This window comes from Diprion similis, chromosome 2 (genome assembly GCF_021155765.1).
Source record: "Diprion similis isolate iyDipSimi1 chromosome 2, iyDipSimi1.1, whole genome shotgun sequence".
NCBI lineage: Eukaryota > Metazoa > Arthropoda > Insecta > Hymenoptera > Diprionidae > Diprion > Diprion similis.
In genome coordinates this window covers 5,488,888-5,509,816 of record NC_060106.1, presented here as the reverse complement: position 1 = coordinate 5,509,816, position 20,929 = coordinate 5,488,888, and the positions used below count along the sequence as shown (strand labels likewise).

Below are 20,929 nucleotides of genomic sequence, written 5' to 3'. Positions count from 1 at the left end.
TAAATAACGTCTTCAAGTTTATACCTGGGACATTCCATGCCAACCGAAGATCTTTGCATCTTTGGTATGATCTGAAAAGTTTCGTACTTCACACAAAGAATTTATGGTGAAACTTTGATGAAAATTGAAGGTGATCAACACCATGAAAATCGCGATTTCAGTCTGTCTTTGTCAAAAAAAGCATCAAGTGGCCAATAAAAAAAAAGGTTAAAAATATTTCCTTCCATTTGACGTCATCGCGAAGAATTTGTGTGTTAAAGATTTTTTCGCTTGACTGACGAATGTTGGGATATAAATTAAAGCGAAAATAAGATAACTTTCTAACCAGCGGTCAAAAATATCTGAAATAATTCACGAGTTACTTTTTCTACCACTGAAATACTATATTAAAGTTCAAGCAAAATCGGACATGGTGAGGATTGGTGGCAGGTCAAATCAAGTTTCTTCGACGCAAATAAAATCGAATAAATCGTGTGTATTAAATGATGGTAACGGTATGAAAAATTTCTTGGATACCTAATTTTTTAAAGATCGCAACAGTGTAATTTCCTTAATTTCTGCCTCATTATTCTTGCTTCGTTTTTTAATTTCATACATTCAATCGGACGTAACAACAATAAAGCTATCTAACCACGCGGGCTAAAAGTATTTTGTAACTCTCTCTCTCTCTGTTGTTTTTCTTTGTTGCAAATTTTGAAAGGGCCTTTTCTTCTAGGGTCAATAATTGCACGCCCATACAGTATTATACTTAACTTTTTATTCAGTTGGCAAGTCACTCTAATCGTGTAACTCTCTAATACGAAACACCGTAGAACTTGAAACTTGTACTTTGTGTGTAACTATCGACGAAGAAAACGGTGATTGATCTTATGTTTGAGAATGAATTTGCGGTACTTTTCAAGTTAAGTCTGAGTGAGGTGCCGCATACGTGAAAAAAATTTTTTTTTTCATTTTTTTCTTGTCAAGTATGTACGAGAAAACGACCCATTTAACAAGACGCAGACGATTTCCACCACGTAATCAATACTTTCTATCATTAAAATCAGGAAACGAACCTAACAGAGACGATTTGTAAAGTTTTTTTTTTTTTATCTAATGAAGCCAAAGTTCCTTTTAAACGGTACGGCGTGACAAAAAAATCCTTCGCCAATACATCATTGAGTTTTAATTAACAGCTGACACAGCGTTCGGTGTGGATCATGAAACCAATCCTAGCTACTAACGGATAGCTGCCTGGTACATGTGCTTAACAGAGTTGCCTAACCAGTTGAGATTTACATCCGTTGCCACCGACGACTAGGTACCTTGTTTCAATACAGAATACGGGATGAGTTTAGGATCGTTAGTAAATGATTAACCACCACATTCCGAGACCAAGGTACTAATCTCGTTTCTGCAGTGTTTCATTACCTAACTAACTCTCCTCTCACGAATATAAAACTAAGATTTTCTTCTCCCTAAACACCCTTCACGGCCCCTTGTGCTCTTGATATTTACACAAACTTGACGTGCGGTTTATATTTTCACTGGAATTGGTCTGTCGTGTTTTGAAAAGAAGGCGTATATAAAGCTCCGAGAAAGAATAATACGATGGATTCTGTTTGAAGTTGGAAATGGCGATGCCGGTAAAATGAGAAATGTTATATATACGTATACACCTGTATTAGAATACCCACAAATTATATATGTATATATATATATACTCGCTCAACGCTGGAATAAGTGACCTTAAAATCTCCTTCTCATCAACCTTTCCTAAAACCTACAAGTAAAAAAATGTGTTACTTTACTGAAAACAGGCCGAATCGATTTTGCACAAGATTCTAATACATTTAGGAATAAATATTTCCGAAAATCTGTTCGCAAACTTACTAATTCTTTTTTTTTTTTTTTTTTTTAACAACTGTTATTTCTTTATCGTAGTTTATTTATCTTGTCACCCTATTATTCACGACGTTAATAATGTACCTATTTATTTGAGTAACATGACTAGCATAGTCAATTTACTCGGAACCACGCTACGACATGATAATTATAAGTAAAATATTATGTATTATAGTGATAAGAATGAATTGTAACCTGTGGTACGCTTTTTTATCAACCTAATGAAATTGAATTCGTTTTTTTCCTGCCTTGTAACGTGACGCAACAGGGCGGGGGTGTTTCAACTGCGGTGTAGAATCGAGGCGAGGGTGAGCCATCGCATGTTGGCTGGTTAATTTCTGAAACTGGTACTTCGGGACTTCACCAACTCGTAATTGAGTAATCAGAATAATGTGTATGCACGGGATATGGAAGATTTATTATCATTTTCAGTTTTCTTTACAATGACTAAACCGTACGATAAACAAAACCGTAAATTTAGATTAAACGGAAATGGCAATCCTCGTTTAGTCAAGAAAGAAAAGTAAGGGAGAAAGAAAACTGTTGGGGGAGGAAGTATTGTAAACACGTGACATCTTACTCGAGAATTGCATCTTCTGAAATGTATTCAACTGTTCCAAAAGCAATCAACGATTAAGACCGCTATTGAAATTTTTTGTCAACTTGATTAGAAATTTTTTTTTTTCTTTCTTAATCTATTTATTATTTCAGAATTTTTGTTCTGGCGATCATTTTTCTGTTAAATCAAATCAAATAAAGATCTTTCTTTTACTATATTTAAAAAAATCGACAAATTCGATGCTCACAATGTCCGATTTACTGTCAAAGTGAAGCACAATTTAGGATAGCATGAATCACGAAGGGGTTTTCGCTGCTTATTCACCCGTTAGATTTTCCCCTAAGTTTGAATTTACCCATCGAAGCGAAAGTCTAAAAGACGTTTGGCTTTATCGTAATTCTCTTCCTTCAAGTTATCGCGTACCCAGGTTGATTATTCCGTAAATACGAGCACGAAGAGTAGTCTAGTCGAGTAGTCTAGCTTCTGAAGATCGCGTCTGTGCACCGCATCCTGCTTCCATGTGATTCGCGACTACGTGAATCCTCAAGTCTAGCATGATCGAGACAGTTTCTCTGAAATTTTCCCCATATACGTTCGTGGGGTTGTTGATCGGCGAAGAAACTCAGCTGGGACTAGTTCGCCTCGTAGGTATATAGTGCGAATAGCCGCGTATAGTAGTTGATAGAATAAAGTTTACTTTGTCGAGAAGCGGATAAAATAATATCGGCGTTCTGGTACGGATGCAATATCCATCGAGCAAATACGGAAACTTTTATCGAGGCTCGTTGCGCGCTTTCTACCCCCTAGCGAAAAGCCCCATCGAATCACGACGCCTCAATGCATCTCACTAAATGAAATCGGTCCGCGATTAATTACCCACGAATGAGCGAACCTCGCTGAGGCTTCGCAATTTCTTCTACCAGCCCTCGTATTTGATTCCGCCAGACCGAAAGTGCCCGGAATTAAAAGAGTAAAAGTTAGGGACGAAAATCTGAGACGCAAAAAGGTACTTCCTTGCATATTCGACTCTGTAGTAAGGTGGCATGCTTACTGCCGGTAACTCTGCACTCGGTCATTCAACGGATATGAAAATAATACCTGCCGGCGGTGAAATTGATTCCCTGGATGGAGTTTGAAGGATGGATCGATCCGTGTGTCGATCGATCATTTTTTCACTAGCAAAGTTTCGGTACGTGCCAGCAACAGAAACACGGGCCGCACAGGCTTGCAAGAGTTCATCCATCACGAGCCCTGCACATCGCCCAACGCTCAGAAGCGGCTAATCCCCATGGCGTGACCGTCGAATCCGATTATACGAAGAACTAACACCATATAGTAGCTGAATGTGTTTCCGGTTATACGACGAACTGTCAATTAACAGAGCGAATTCATCCCGGTAGCGAATCAGGAACAGTGAACTATGTCCGAATGATATGTATGATTGATTCTCGTATTGATGGTTTGTACAGAAAACTACTAGTCATGATTATTTTTTTATATTATAGAATGCAAATATTGATGTTTTTCATGTTGTAATATGTAAATATATTTTTTCATCGGTGTAAATTTAGAGCATTCATCCACTTAAGACTATTTCAGGCCAATTGACCATATCCTGGGGAAAATAAAATTTTTTTTACCATTTTTTAGAGGGGGGCTATCGTGCACCAGAAAAAAAATGTCTATTTAGATATTTGGTAAAATTTCGGTGAATTTATTGAAAGTAGAAGAAAAATAAATTAATTTGATGGTAAAAAGCCACAAAAAGTAATAGACGGCTTAGGGGTGCCCCACCCTTCCCTGTATCAGGGTCGTCTTTAATAGGGTTACTTTTGTAATTTTTACACTCCCAGGGGCTTAAATGCTTTCAAATTGATTAAAAATAATTTCATGAAAATTTGAGCTCTATACATGAACTCGGATCTAGTCCGCTTAAACCATCTTATGGAAACAACATAAGAAAATTTTTTTTGCTCTTTGAAATTTTATGAGTCGACAAATAGATCGAAAATAATGGAAAATACGTATTTTCGTAAAGAACTGAACGCTCTACAAAAAAGCTCCGATGCATAAAATTCCGGAATGACAGCTTTCGTATATTAATCAACGTTCCAAGTTTAATTTATATAAAAGTATTATTCTGTCAAGTACAGCTACGAAATAAACAACCGTATCATAAAATATATTACATTGTATTTTACATTATTATCGGTATATATTCGTCAACGACTTATGAAATTTCAAAGAGCAAAAAAAGGGTTTTTCAATCTTGTTTCCATAAAATATTTCGATCACAAACCGGACTAACTTTGAGTTGATAAAGAGTGCATATTTTTTTAAATATTTTTAATAGCGTTTAAGCCTCTGGGATCATAAAAATTCAAAAACAACCTTTTTAACGGACTAGCCTAATATACATTTATAGTGTATTATAAATTTTGACGGTTATGAAAAATTCCTAGTCCATCATTGCTGGTCAAAGATTAAAACCCACATACGTCCACACACATAATGTTGATTTTTCGGCAAAACCAGTTGGTTGTTGTAAGGTTGAAGGTACACCGTTGCGTTAGTTTTATTTGACTTTACAAGGAGCAGCTGTTCTCTTAAAAAAACATGCTATTTACGCTTGAATGTGGAAATTCGTGATTGAAAAAATTTGATTTAGGATATATCATACATGTGCTAAGACTCAAGGAAAAATAAAAAAAAATATGTTGCTATTTCCAGCTATAACTTAAACCGAAAATAAAAAGCTAAAAATCGTTCTCGACACTTAAGCGAAAATGGCGTGTCTTCCGAAAATAAATGTGGCTTCCGAAGTCAAAATGGATGAACGGTGTACACTAAGTGCCGTTTTGCTAAAAAATGCGATATATGGTGTTCAAAGAGTAATCCTCACGTATAAATTTGTCAAAACTTTTAGATCCATGGTCCTTGTTTTTAAAAAAAAATCATGCTTCCATTCTATGGTGTACAGTTACCGCGACTTATTGAGCGACCCCCTGCGACTTCTATTCACTAACAATAAGCTACCCCTCCAATATTAGTATAAAGCATAAGCAAATGAATGAATGAAGCGTCATTATAACTTTTGGTAATTTTGCGTTTCTCAAAACTCCGTGACAATGCTGTAACACCACGTATGTTTGTCTTTCATGGATCTCGGATTAAGCAAATTTCAACAAAGTACTATACACAGATATATCGTTATGACATCCTGAAAAATAATCACGGTTGTTTGTTTTTATCGTTAATTCAAATATGTGCGGAGAAAAGTTTAAATATATTTGAAACTCGTATCGCAGGTTTGATGAAATTATACAGCAAAGTGTATAAACATCGATAGCACAACAATTGTTTAACTGTGGACATAACAAGCATTCACATTTCAATAATTTTTTGCACTATCGTACACGTTGAGGTGAGAGAGATTTAAAAAATGTGGATAATCAATCCGTCTGGTCGTTCTTGATGATTAAGTATAACTGCAAATTATCAAACCGTTTGTGAATACGGAACGATACTGATTCGAGAACGTAATACGTGATTGAAATCCATGGTGTATTTCTTACACCTCTCGTCGCGTTAAATTTTCAATGTTATGTACAAACGTTATGGGTCACTTGATCCATAAAATCGTCAGACGATCAACCTTGCTTGACTCACTAGTGGAGCAATATTCGGAAAAAGGAAAAAATACGTCTTGCACGTGTCACATTCGATTCACTCTCGGATCTGGCATTGCGGAACGATTCGTGTTCAGAATTCGACAAAGCAGCTGTACCAACTGAAAGGGAAAATAACTTTTTCCATACTCTTCTCAACGTAGTTGTATATATCCACGGTTTCACGTATATTCGCAACGAATTTCGTGCAGTGTCAAATCGCGGCTTTCCTCGCAGGTTTCACGCTCCCTAACGGAACTGGATGCAAGAAAACGGCTCCGAAAAGACGGTGAAAAGTTTTCCTGCAGGCAGACGCCGCGCCGGGGGCGCAAAGGAGGACAAGGATCCGAACAGCAGCCTTCCATTCAGAGGGAAGTTTGCACGCGATGTAATTTGAATAAACAGAATCCAGCCCTGCAGCGGCCGTCCATTAGACGTCGATACACTATTCAGGGTAAAGCCGGCTGGCCAAGGCACTCGGGTCAGCTGTATTTCAATGTTCACATAGGTACACAGTTCCGAATGCATGTATATTAGCGGATGGAACCACCGCAGTGGTCACCCTCCAGAATGCCGGAGCACCTGCGTCTGGTCCGACAGAGTGTCATCTTGTGGGTGAGGAACTGGAGCGATGTGATGTAACGTAGCCTCAATTTCCGCCGGAAATGTGGCTTATACTGCATTGAAAGAAACATGTGGTGAAATGGTCCGCAAATTTCACTGGAGGGCACAGTGAACCATAAAAAATGTCATTCTAACCACGCAAATAATGATAAAAACTTCCATATTTTGGGCAAGCCAAACCATGTTGGAGGTTGAGGTAGAAACATTTGAGGTCACAACGAACTCCATAAAAAATGTCATCCTAACCACATAAATAATGGTGAAAACTTTCATGTTTTGGGTAAGCCAAACCATGTTGTAGGTTGAGGTAGAAACGCGACCCCATGCATTCACCATGTTTCATTATCTTTCATTGTCAGTGCGCAGGCTGCATCGTAGATTGAAGATGAGCACGCGACGGACGCCAAGAAAAAAGACGCCAACGCTACCACAGCGAGTATAATACCGGAGTAATTGAATTTTATACGACAAAACTGTCTCCCAAGGGTTCTGGAAATTCCGGGTTAAGTCCCGTCAGTGTTCCGTCGGGACGTCATGTCAGTTTTACCAGTTTTACCAGTTTTACTCGGGCATTCCTGCTCTGCTAAGGCTCCTGTCCACCTCAAATTACGATGCGGTTTCTGTAGCCTGAAACCAGACAGTGTGAAAGAGATAAACTTTTTGAGGCACCTAGTGAAAATTGGATTCTCGCATCTTTTTTTTTTTTTGTTTTTTTGAGGGTTTGTTACACTGTGGGAGATTGGTGGAGTTATTCAGGGTGATTATGGTGAGTTTGCAGAATTTGAGAATATCGAACTTACAGTGACATCACTTCTAAGTTTTGAGAATACGTATAATGCGAAGTCGTACCTTGTTTTAATGACCCAGAAATAAAAATACGTTGCCTTAATTTTTACCTTTAAGTTTTAGTTTCTGAGAAACTTATAAAGAAAATTTTAAAAGCATTACGCGCGGACAGTTCAGAATGAATTATTCCTTCTAAAAAATTAGAAATTAAATGGTAAGTGCTAGAGAAAATGGCTCTTATACGTTTTTCCGAAAGTTATTTGAATCTTCTCAAATTGAGGAAATTAGTCTGCCCCAAGTAGCGTAACACAATTTTTTAAATCGTTTTAATAACGAATCTCGCGACATTTATGATACTCACTATATTCAACCGAGCTAATTGCGTTGCTATATATTGTGTGCTGGAAAATTGAGCAAAATTGGTTTCTCGTACTATATATCACCTGGTAATTGGATCTGATGCGTTGTATACATCTGTGTCAGACTAATTAGTTTAAAAAAAAGAATATCTGTATTTCCATAACAGTTCGTCCCCATCCACCCGAAATTGAATTCTTTAAATTTGTTGTTCAAACGATTCTTGCTCAGATGATTAATGAAACTAAAATCATACATCTCGTTTTGAAAAAGAGAAAAAAAATTATCAAATAAATATGGCGAGTTCAATCCAGTAAGTGGTATCTAATTAATAACCTTTTTCGTTACCGAATGTTGAATTCGCGTAATCTGGATCAGCTGACAGCCCAAAAAAAAAAGAACATAAGCATTCGCTGAGAACGAAGGTAAGGATTATCTGAAAGCGTTCGGAATATCCTGTCGAAACAACGTCAAATGATCGAATAACGATACCGTGACTACGTGCGGAAGATTCATCCCTCACAATTAGTCGCCGGTAACCTAATCGCCGAGTGGACACGTCTCGACTAATAGATGCAGTGGTGCTACACTTAATCCTTGCAAATGTAAATAGCGCGTCGGCTGTTTCGATGCCATTACTGCAGGGGACGTGCATACACACCTGTGCGGAAGGTGTAACGTACCTGGAGGGTGCAGATGCGGTTGTCGAGTGGTTAGGGGCGTATCTGGATGCCGTATACACCCACCAACCCACCGTCCAACAGAGTTCAGAATACTCTGAATAATTTAATGGGGATGGGCGACATTTGCAGCCAGCGTGAGAACGATACAGCTGTCACAGATGCGGAGTCAGCCTCCCGGGCCTCGTGTTCAACCCCAAAACGCGGAGTTTTCTACCCCCGCGAGTCTCAAGTCGTTGCAACTCCCGGCTAGCATCTTTTCTCTGTCTTCTATCTCGAATGAAAGTAGAGAAAACATCAGGTGTCAGCCAATTGGGACAAAGCAAGGGGGAGCATTTATTTCTCTTGGAAGTATTCCTCGAACTTTAAACGCCGGTAATAATAGGCACGGCGCAGCAGCGGCGGTCCTTTGCTTATCTCAAAGTTCTATACGGCAGGTAACAAAAACAAGCCAGTTAGCCGGAAGATCGTTAGCAAAGTTACTTAAACAATGTGCTACGTCTTGGTGGTAACAATGGTATAACTGCAGTTTGCCGACAGTTTGAGAGTTCAAGGATGTTTCTACCCTCGTGTGCTCACCGGTTATAGCTGACCTACCTGTTAGGTGTATATCCTACTGTCACATTACGTTGTTGCGAGAAATTCTCTCCTCTTATCAGCTGAGGAGGGTTTCATTTCGGTTATTAGAATCGTCCAGCTCTAACTTTCTCGTCCCGGCCATGACTCGGCTCTTGCAGATTTCTCCACGTGAAGATTGAGTTCATCGTCAAAAGTCCCCGTAACCACACAGTTAGCAGGTCTTTTAGACTCGCGTTTAAAAGAGTCTTTTGTGCCAAACAGGCCAATCCTTATGGATTTTAATAATATTTAATTTTCCCGCCAGTCACGAGGACGATTTAATTCTTAACAACCCCTCGTCGTTTCTCACAATCATTTACTTTGCGACGAAGAACCTGTCGTTAAGCCAACATCGCACGACCCTCTCGAGACAACCATCGCGAAACTTTTTCCCCTTTCAGTATGTTTTAAAAAACTCATTTCTGAGACACTGCTCTGCCCATAGAAGATGCCTGGTTGACATCAGACACTGACTTTTTATAGTAAAAAAGATTCTCCTAAGAACACAGAGTAGACCAAAGATAAACCAACTTCGATATCAATGCAGTACTTGTTCAGTTTTGGTGAAATAATGAAACAGATCGATTCCAGTATATATGAGACCAAGTGTATACAATAAGACATGGAATCAGAGTGCGGCTTGTTCTTTCAGGAAAAGCATTTCTGCGACTATCTTCACACGCTCCAGCAAATGTATCGGATGAACAGTTAAAGGTAAGTCACTTCGGAGTAAAGTCGATTACATATAAATGTCGAATATACTTTCTTTTCTTTGCGAATGCTGAACGTAATGAGACTTCAGGGTAAACATAATCGTTGCGCACTTTTAGAACGACTTTCATGGAGTTGGATTTTCAAGATATGAGCATTTTTTTTTCAATTGTGATTTACGCTAAATTTTAGACGATTCTCAAGGTGAACGATTTTTCCTAAACATACCTCCTTGTAGTAACGTAACTAACTTCAACCCCATAATATCGAGTTCACTCAGTTTCAACGTTATTTCATAGTCACAATTTCATAAATCATATCTAGATGAAGCAGGCTTGTAGTGAAGCTTTCAATTCACACCGGTGTACTTGCAATTGATTTTCTGTTCTGTCTACCTGTCCTTGATCCATTCTCAACGTCGATTTCAACGTTACACATGTTCCCGGCATGGTTTCAATCCGATCCACGATACCAGAAGAAATGATTGCGTTGAAGGTGCTTGCAGCTTTTCAGCAGGACCTGAAATCCTCGAAGCTGCGTGCTGCAGTTAGAAGTTGAATGAAATCGGTACGAAGTAGTCAAGACGAATAAAATGGTTGGAAATATGTATAACACAAGCATTGATTAGAGAGTCGGGAAGTCCTCTCGGCCTCTTGGCTTCTTGGCTTCTTGGCTGCTTCGTGCTTCTCTCACCGGTTGAAGGCAGCTTTTACGTAGGACGGCAGGCCGTCCGGCGTCCTTACAAAGGGAATCAATTTGCACCGCGGTCTGAATTATTCTAATTTTATTTTATTGCTTTACCTTTGGTCGGGCTTTGATGTTATTCCTGCGGCTTACGCTCCCGAATCAACGTCTGCGGCGACGGACCCTCCCGCGGAATCTCTCCTCCTGGGACCAACGGAGGACTTCAACCTCGTCAAAGTGGCTTTCCCGATCGAGTACAAGCTGCGTCTGTGTGCGTATATATAACCGATGACTCGGACCGCCGAACGTCGTTGAGCCTTTAAGCTTACTGTATCAGGTGCGGGAAAGAAAGCTCGGAGCTTTCGAAGCCCGGCGTCGTACACGCCCCGGGGGCTCACCACTTTCCTGCAAATAAACAGGACGTCGTAATGGAGAGCGACTCGAGGAGGCGGCGGTACGTGAGACCGTCTTCGTCACCCGCTGGGCTTTCGATACCCACACATGAAAAGTTGGCGCCACCTAAAATGTATTCTTATTCTTATTTTTCGTAGACTTCGACGAGCGACTACCAAAACCTGCTCTACGCTCAGCCAAGGTGTCATTTGGCTGTTTCAGGGTTCACACACGTCGACTATGTACTTACAGTTCACTACTTCCAATGCAGGAAGTGATGAAGAGATCGGTTTTGCAGGAAGCTGATGATTCAAATTGCATAGTTGATTGAGTGCTGAAGAAGTGTGAAGGAGTCAGGTTGGAAGAAGGGCTTGGATTGGAATGGAGAAAGACAATTAGAAGTGCTTCGTGTGAAAGCTCGGATGCGAGTGACGAGTTCAGAGAATGTAGGAGACTCGCTAGGTGCAGTTTAGAGATGAACCTCCTGGCTCAGTGAAGATAAGAAGAAGATGCAGGGTGTAAAGTGACTACAAGATTGCGGTAAAGGAATATGAGGTCTGGGGGTTGCAACAGTGGCCTCGACTGGACCGAAGATCTTGGAGGCCGAGGAGCAAGAAGGAAGTAAGGGAACTGAGCAGTGTGCCCGGAATCCTGAAGAGGAAACAGCCAATCCTTTGCCTTATCTACAAGCCAGGTGATTAAATTAGTTACTATTGAAATTCAATCATTTCGAGCCACGATACAAGGCGAACGAAGCTTGCATGCTAATTATCTCGTCTCTTATCCAGGAAGACGCGATACGACGGTGTTCGAATCAGGCTGCTCTGTACGTGTGTATATAGCGCTGTCGCTGAACCTTTGTACAAGCGTGTATTTATATCTTTGCCCACCCTCATCCACCCTCTGACTCGCGACATCGAGTTGCATATTAATCAGAATTCAGACAATGCTTTGCCGAAACTTTAGCACACCGCTGCAGTAGACGAGGATCACAAAGCCTTCGAGACTATTCAAACAGCTTCCACAATTAACTCCCTGAGCCTAACGGACATTCTGATAAGAATGTGAATTTTGTTACTTAACAAATTCAATCGATTCGTAGTCGTCAGTGGAATACGAAATTTTTGTCAAATTTCTTTTGTGATAATAATTCATCCGTTGTGATTTGTACAGGATTCGTTTACGATTATAATAGACTCAAGAACATTTTGTTGGGAAGAACTGTATATTCTTGCCTTCCGAAAATAAAAATTCATCAATATTGTAACTGCTCTGAAATTAATATAGTAACCTGATTTTTTCCAGACAAAATACGTGGGTTTCAAATATATCGTCATAATTTTGGACTTTTCCTTTATCAGTTTAGTTCATTAAAACATTTTCTTGCTGAACGCCAAATGAATCCTCCCGTTTTTGTCCATTTTTTGTACAATGCTTATTAAAATCATAACTTGAAAAAAAACCAATTCCGGCAATTACGGTTGGTCCAAGTCAACGTTTCCACCGAATACAAGGAAAACGAAACGCGATATGAACTAAGAAAAAATATCAAGAAAGGAGGGCCGTTGATTTTCATTTTTAAATTTTCACCGCACCCGTGTACCTACATACAAATCTGTGCATACATTTTCTTACGCCCAAGAAAATATTCCGTGTAAAATGATAAGCGCAATCTTATACTTGGAATATTCAAGGTCCCCCTGCTTTTTTGACAGGCTCCTTCCGCACATCTTTCTTCCTGTACCTTCTCCCCTTTTCACCCTTACGGACGGTAAAAAAATATTCTATCGAAATGTGAGAAAGAGGATATCAGAAAGAAAAAAAAATTCTCATGGGATAGCTGACGTAGGATTTAATTCTCACCGTAAACTGGTTTCACAATACTTTTATCTTGATTCCATAACTAATGGATTTCTATTGGAATTAACCACATTAACGATCGCACGATTGATACAAAGCTGACAATGTTTTGTTTGGCCAGAAGTTTAGCTGAAATTCAGTACACCTGCCGTTGGGAAATGCTAACCACAGATATTTTCGCAAGTAATTCAATCGCACAACAGGCGATTACCCTACAGTAAAACGAGGCTTTGATGAAATCCCATGAAAGCTGTAGAGACAGTCAGAGAACAATGTCCAGTGTATTATATTCTGCAAATTCGTTACCTAAATAACCAAAGCTCGCCGAAATTGATACGCGTTGTATAAATTTTCAAGCGAAAAGATAATTTCGTCCCCTTGATTATGCTGAAGGATGTAATTACGTTGACAGAATAGGAATAATGAACATTCTCTATCTAATTTCTATATAATTGCGGTGAAAATTGCAAGGTGCTTTCATCGCCTCTGTTATAATCCCTAGGGATAATTTCCGAATTCGTAAAAGATCGGGAGTAGTTATCACGCGATTGTTTACAACATGAGATTATACATATCTACTGTAAGTAAACACTGCGCGTGACACGCAACTGCCGTCATAATTCATCCGATGTATGCAGCTATTGTTGGCACTCCAGGGGTCTACTACTACACGTATATAGATTATACGTCTTGTAGAGTAATTGAGCTGTCATCCCCTGCTGCGAGCATCGCAATTTTAATAACTAATTGTACATATTCCATTCCATTCATTCGTCTAATTTCAATGCCACAAATATCGTGTTCCATTCGTTGGTTATTATTGGTACGATACACGTAACCTACGTTTACCGAGTCCTCAACGATTATCCCGATATAAATTGAAACGATTTTGGTTTCGTTGTGCAACTTGTACAACCTAATTCTCCGCCCTTTCACTCTCTCTTTCTCTCTCTGCGGGAATAACGATTAATCAACTAACAGCAAACTAATTCATCCGAATTATTATAGTCGAGAAGCTTTGGCGCCTCTGCTCACCGGGTGCTTAAAAAGCTCGTTTTTAATAACAGGCCAAGTGCAATTAAAAATGAACCGTCGATCATTAAGGGCAACGGTTTAAAGGATGAGAGTCCTCCGAGTTATAGATGTATACCTACACCATGGGCACACTGAAGGCGACGTTCAGCCCGTCGAGTACTTAATTTTCAAAGAGACTTTCTCTCTCTCTCTCTCTCTCTCTCTCTCTCTCTTACTCTCGAGGTTATCTACTCCGGACGATGTGTACCTTTTCAGCACTCGTGAGTGTGATTCACGGTTGGCTGAAACCGCTGCAACATTTCGTCGAGATCCCATTAAGGAGCTAACGACGATATTATCAGAGAAGGTAGCTGCTTTTGCACAGGAAATTTAACGGCCAATCTGTAGTCGTGTATCAATTTTTTTTTTTTTTGCCAAAATTACGCCGAATGATGAATCGCGTCTAGGAGCATGTTTCTTAAACGCACAGGCATACGTACGTGCGTAATGCTTGGAAATATACGCGATCAGTGCAAACGATAAGGATGTGCCTCTGCCACGGTCTTGCCTTGTTTCCTTTCCGCCCTCATTTCCGAATGAAAATCAACGAGGAAAAATATACGGCCTACACGGCCGGGCGGTTAAATCGTGACGGTAATTTCGAGGAACGAAGACGTTAGCTCTACCACGTCCGCAATTTTGCCGCCTCGGGAAATATCTTTCGGAAAATCTACCCCCGTTTACGCCCTTGATCTTCTTAGTTGCCTATCACGAGGAAAGAGAAAAGCTGGAAAAAGTAAAACAGAGGGAAAATAAAGCTGCAAATGTGCCCGAGTTTATCACCTGCAGGAGGGATTTTCGCGCCTACTAAGATCGGGATTTACCTTTATTCTCTGCATACGCCTGACGCACCCTGGCTGCTTAAATCGCTCTCCGGAAATCTTGCAGAGACGTTTTATTCGACGTCGAATGAGAAGAAAATACGAGGAAATTTGTGGCAATTACTTAACGAGCTGGTCATTTATTGATTATTACACTGTTATAAAATTCACGGTGTCAATAAAATTCCACACCGATTAGCGTAAAATTAAATATTATTTGTGTAAATCGTTCGATTTTTGACACCAAGTGGTTTTAAAATCAACACCAAAGTGGTGTGGACTTCTATAGAATATTTTCGGTGTTACGTTTAACACCGCATTTCTAACAGTGTATGTATAGGTGAGGTAAGAAGTCTTCCAGTTTTTTTTTTTAGAATAAAATTGTATTTAACTCGAACAATAAATACTGTGTGTTGAAAAACTTAAAAAACTAGATATAATAACTTTGAATTAAATAGGATCAAAACCATATTTGGGATAATGAGTAAATGTGATCATCAGATTTTTCTACACTTGACTGAACCTGGAGTTTCAAGAGCAGCGGTTAGTGATTATAATTTTAACGAACTGAATGTAGTAGCGTTTCAATGTATTTGACCGTGTTTAATTTTAATAATTAACACTAGACGCTTTTTATTGTATTTTTTATCCACGTCGTCAAATTATAAGTTTCTCAACATACTCCAATTTATCGTGACTCCAGAATATTGATTAAAATATAAAAAAATCCATTCTCAATTCCGAATCTTCGTGCATTCACAAAAGTATGATAACAGTATCGATGTATCAAGCTTCCAGTTCGATAAAATCATAGATGCAACAGATACGTAAACAATTTAAAGATGATATAGTGGGACTAAAGCTCAATCTTCATCTTTAATGAGAAAAAATATTTTACTTTAGCACGAGGCGCAATTAAAAAAAAATATTAAATTTTAATGAAAAAAGTTTAGTTCGTTCAATCACCATGAAGAGATCACTTTATTTTTATATACATTTTTTTGTTTTGAAAACCATATCACAACAAATTTAAAGTGTTTCGTAACAAGTCGTTCATCATTCATCATTCGGAAATCTATAATGATTCTGCGCACCAAATTTTCGTAATCTACTATAAGCAGTCAAAATATAATTCACACGATTTGTAGAAAATTCATTTATAAAAAATGAACGATTTATAATAGACCATTTTCGACCAAGGATACGGATTGGCTACTGAAAAACCAATGACTTTTCAACAATCTAAAACTAATCATAACAGCAATTTATCGTTTGAAATTCTTAGTTAAAAAAATTAACAAACACGATTATTTTACTCATAGCTTTTATGCAATAACATCATTAACTACGAACCTCGTCCATTACAGCGCGCAGACGATAAAAAAAACTTATCACGATAATGCCAAGTATATATAGTTGGCTGCTGTAATAAGTTATAAAACGAAATACCGTCTACTTAAAAATTTATAATATCCAAGAATATATGCTGGGCTAATTTTTCCCTCGTAGTATATCTACATCTTTGATTGGCAATCCGTGGCTGCAGATGGATAATAAGGGATGTTCCACGTGACACGGTGAAGTTTCCGGCGGTATATAAGGTCGAGGATTCGAATCAGGGGTCGGGGTCGGGGGTTGAAAATAGTAGCGAACATTGCAGGGGTGAAGAGAAATGAGAGGGGCAAGGGGGAGGGGGGGGGTGAGCGTGAGGGGTGGCGTGGCTAGGAAGAAGGGGCGAGAAGGCCTTTGTATGCAAAGCGGCTGGGTCGAATTTACCGCACGGCGGTTATGTAAATGCTTTCAGATTTATGTTTCAGGTATTGCACATTGAATCACTGATTTGGCGTATTTTTAACCCCGCGTAACGCAGCAGCCTCCTTTACGCACCGCTAAGTAAGTACCGCGGCGTAACATTATCGACGTATACATATAATATACAACGTGCGTTAGGATGGCCGTTAAAAAAAATGTTTATGCTCCGAGTTGAAAATTCTTTCAGTTAACCGTGAAAAATGAAGTTCCTGAAAGTTTCACTATTAAGGAATGCCGGCAAGTTTTTTTATTTTGTATTTTTTCTTTTTCTATCCTTTCCCCTGCTTATAAAATATTATGTGATTTTTTTCAGACTTTGATCTTTTTGAATTTTACAACGATTCAAAAGAAGAAAAAAAGGAATAATAGAAACAAGTCAAATGGTAAACAAATAAATCTAGGATTAAAAATACTTATTAATCAAACATTTTCAATGTTTCATGTGTGCAGTGCAGTGCAGTCGTGATATATGTTTTGTTACTATTTTGATTTGTTAATTATTTATTCTACGACTTTGTAAAATTCTTTATAGACTAATTTCCAGGATATACTTTTTTTGGACGCACCGTGTCGGTTATTCCATCATAAAGAGTTTGAGTAAAAAGTTATTTGTCTACCGTTTGATTTTTTCTTTAATCGTCACACAGTTAAAAAAGATCAGGGTTTCAAAAAAATACGAAATCTTATTTTAAAAAGCAACATTTTTTTCCAAATCTGCCGGCACTCCTTAACGGTGAAATAATGCATTGAAACTTTGAGGATCATCTTTTTTCAAGCTTTACTTAAGATTTTTCAACTTGGAGCATAAACATTTTTTTTAACGGCCACCCTTACGTGCGTACATATCCATAATACTTTTACGCAAGAGGTAATTTTACTGAAATACTTCAAAGTCGTGACAATCTCGAGTGCCATGCTATGCAAGAGTCACTCATAACTGCACGCCGGTCGTTTCACATCGACCCACTCGTCGTCAATTGCGGTACACTTACGCTAATTATCAGGAATAACAAAAGCTCTGGATAGCGAACGTAACGTGATTATTACTTCTCAGCAAGGTTCAAGCTTTCCTCTTCACGCCGTAAACGGGGTTTACATATGTACGACTGTAGAGAGTAAAAAATGTGGGTGAACCTTTCTGATATAGTTGACGTTATAGATAAAACATATATATTAGGGTGTCGCAAAAAAACCGATTTTTTTTTTTTGAGTCTCGTGTGAGAAAATGTTAGTTTTTGGTGTTTCAAGAGCCCACTCCAAAATATAGTTCAAAAAAATTTTTTTAAAAGGTCGCTCCACATTTTTTAAAACGTCAGAAATCGTCAAAAATCGATTTTTTATTTTTAATTTTTTTTCTCGTTATGGTATAATTTGATAGACCAAAAGAAAATAAGTTTCCGAAAGTTTCAGTTCAAAATTTGAATTTTGAAAGTTCACTCATGATTTTTTTTCATTTGTCAGTGCATTACTTTAGATTTTTTCAAGCGACCTTTTAATATTCATATTAAAATTTCATAAATTTTTTTTCTTTTATTCAGTAAAAAAAAACCGATAACAATACACCACGACATGAATTAAAAATCAAACAAAATACTGAAAATAGAATTTTTTTAATTTAATTTTTTGACGATTTTGACAGTTTAAAAAATTTGGAGTGACCTCTTAAAATTTTCTTTTCGAGTTGTCCTTTGGAGTGGGCTCTTAAAACATCAAAAACTAACATTTTTTCACACGAGACTAAAAAAAGCAGACCTACCGAAACGTCGCATCATTAAAATTTTCTACAAAATGAATTTCGTCCACGAACTCCTTTCTATTTCTCAAATCTGTATCGTGACAATGTCGAATCAATCCAAAAAAATCTAAATGACGATGGCTTGATATTTTAGAGAAATTACCGAAACTCGCGGTCCGAGGATATCTCAAATTTGAGTAAATGAAATTCATTTTTATAACAGTAATAACAAATCATGATAGAGGAACGGCGTATTCGCCGATATTGATAAAGACATTATCTACAGCTGGGGTATAAAAATGACAAACTAAGGATGCTGGGATACAAGCTCGGGCGATTTAAAAATATTGAAAATAGATATCCACATTTACGTGAATCTACGAAAGGGGCTTAAAGTCGTTTGAAAAATTCCCTAACATTTTTTACATACTAACGTATAAAAAACATTACAATAATAATTGCCACAAGATTAGATGTCATTAGAAAAATTCATAGTCTTAGAGCAACGATTATAAACGAAATTTATTTTATTCTCACGTAAATTCAAAATTACCGGTTTTTAATTCAGTTCAATTTTTTACTCTTATTCGTCTTTCAATCATAAATAGAATCTCGCAGCTTGCATACTCGGAAAATCCGCGCATTCTATTCAACTTTAATTTTCACGCTCGGTTCTCCAGCTTATTGAAAATCTCGATAGAAATTCTCAAGTTTCCAAACTGAAGGACAACAAAATTGAAATAATTACTGGTAATAATTAACAAACATCGCCGCAGTACGATGCAATAATTTTCTCTCATTACCTGTCGTTCTATCTCAAGCTTCTCGACGAACTTTAAAGTCCGTGAAACACATATAAAAATTCAACTTTACCTTGAACTCCTTTTTTTCCTTTCCGGTGAATAGTGACGAGTTTCTTTGTGATTTAAAGCCACAAGCTGCATTCTGCATTGCGCCGGTGTAGAACGAGCAAATGCCATCCTCCATGAGACATGGCAGAACTTACACAACAATACAACTTTCCAAAATAGAATTATAATCACCAATCTTTTAATTTCATTGTCAGTTTTTCCCATTAATTTTCCCCGCAATTTCCATCCCACAAGTTTCACAAAATATAAACACTTGTCCGAACTTGTTTCACTACTAATTCCTGCAGATCTGTAACCGTTCAAACGTCCGATAGATCCAGATCAGTGTTCATCGCGCGGCGATCACCGATCGACTGACGCTCTCAGCACTTGTTTTCAGTATAACCGGTAATCCGACCTCCATTGTGTTTTGAAACGGACTAACACTATCGTAAATAGTATTAGCACGATACGACTACTCGATCTGCTGGTTTGTTGACAAGACGTTCCGCCCCACTGAGCTTACTACAAAGCACAACAATCTTCACAGATATAGAATAAGATAAGTTAATCCGCAGCACTGAATCCTTTCTCAATTACAAAAACGCTTTCACTAGATCGCAACTACTAACATCACTGATCGAAAATTTAATTACATTCGTGATGCCATGCTTTTGTCAAGTGGTAATCGGAGCAATGAATTCACACAACGGAATTGTTCAAACGGAATACAGACTCACTTCATACCTACGCTCCAGAAGCGAGATGCTCACGATTTGGTGTCAGGATGTGAAGTTTAGCTTGGAAAGGAACTTTCCCAGGTCCATGGATCACACCACCATACCTATAGTTCATGCACGGTTCTGATTCCAACCACAGGGTGGTCTCCTCGAGCATAATTTGTACTTGCATGTAAATGGTGGTAGCAGCAGGTGGTGACCGCCACGTCACGTGACCACACTTTTCATGAAATCACTGCCAGTAATATGTGTCTAAATACTTCGTCGTCGGTTGTGTTGGAAAACTTGAGATAGTAAATTTTGGATGAATTTTCCAAACCTACGAGAACTCTGAATTGTTCACTTGAAGCGCAATGATTTTGTTATTTTCGTGGTTAAACTGCCTTTGAATTGACTTCGAATCGTGGTTTAGAGTGTTGGTTTCAGGAACTACGTACCTTTTCTGTAAGTACAGCTCGACGTTGACGTTGAAGGGTCGAGGGTGAGAGGCTAACAATTACGGACGAAGGGCCGGAAGTTGCGTAAATGTAACATTTATTTGGCATAAATTATGACAATAGATACATTGATTAGGTATAGATACAAAATGAATTGACTTAGACAGGACTGTGGTGAGAATACAATGTAAACGTATTATGATCAATACATCATCCATTCAATACATCGCGTACTGCCTGCATTCGTAACCGTCTTATAATCATTTCATTCGTCATTCAGCGTATTAATTTCGGTAATTATATGTACAGAGAAGTCAATGAAAAGTATGAAATTCGACGAAACGCATCGGGACCTTATTGGTCGTGCGTAAAACTATATTTCGACGAAACGGATACTTTACAAGCATACGTGAGGGCAGCTGGGAAAAAAATCACTTTATATGCAGTAAACTTTTTCATGAGGATTTGATTTTAACCACCCCGCGTGTGTGTAATAAATTATTAATATCGATAGTTAGAGGGGTATGTAAGTAATTACGTATCAATCAATATCTGCGCAATTTGTGCAACATGTCGGTGTTTCTCCTGCATTTGCAGAAAACAACATAAATAGTTTATAACCCTTGATTACAGCT

General features: G+C 38.3%; 1 protein-coding gene across 1 annotated transcript; it reads right to left on the bottom strand.

Annotated features, from left to right (window-relative positions):
* Positions 1-10,273: 10,273 nt before the first annotated feature.
* Positions 10,274-19,476, bottom strand: LOC124413960. The gene is made up of 2 exons (XM_046894784.1): positions 19,140-19,476; positions 10,274-10,976 (listed from the first exon to the last, which is right to left on the bottom strand). Exons 1-2 carry the CDS (start codon positions 19,340-19,342, stop codon positions 10,721-10,723), a joined length of 459 nt encoding a protein of 152 aa, XP_046750740.1. The 5' UTR covers positions 19,343-19,476; the 3' UTR covers positions 10,274-10,720.
* Positions 19,477-20,929: the final 1,453 nt, after the last annotated feature.

Excerpts from the sequence above, each read along its gene's own strand:
- LOC124413960 (XM_046894784.1), bottom strand. The coding sequence starts at position 19,342 with ATGGGAAAAACTGACAATGAAATTAAAAGATTGGTGATTATAATTCTA. Across the intron at positions 10,977-19,139 it reads AGGAAAAAAAGGAGTTCAAG|GAAAGTGGTGAGCCCCCGGG; the intron begins GTAAAGTTGAAT and ends GTTTATTTGCAG.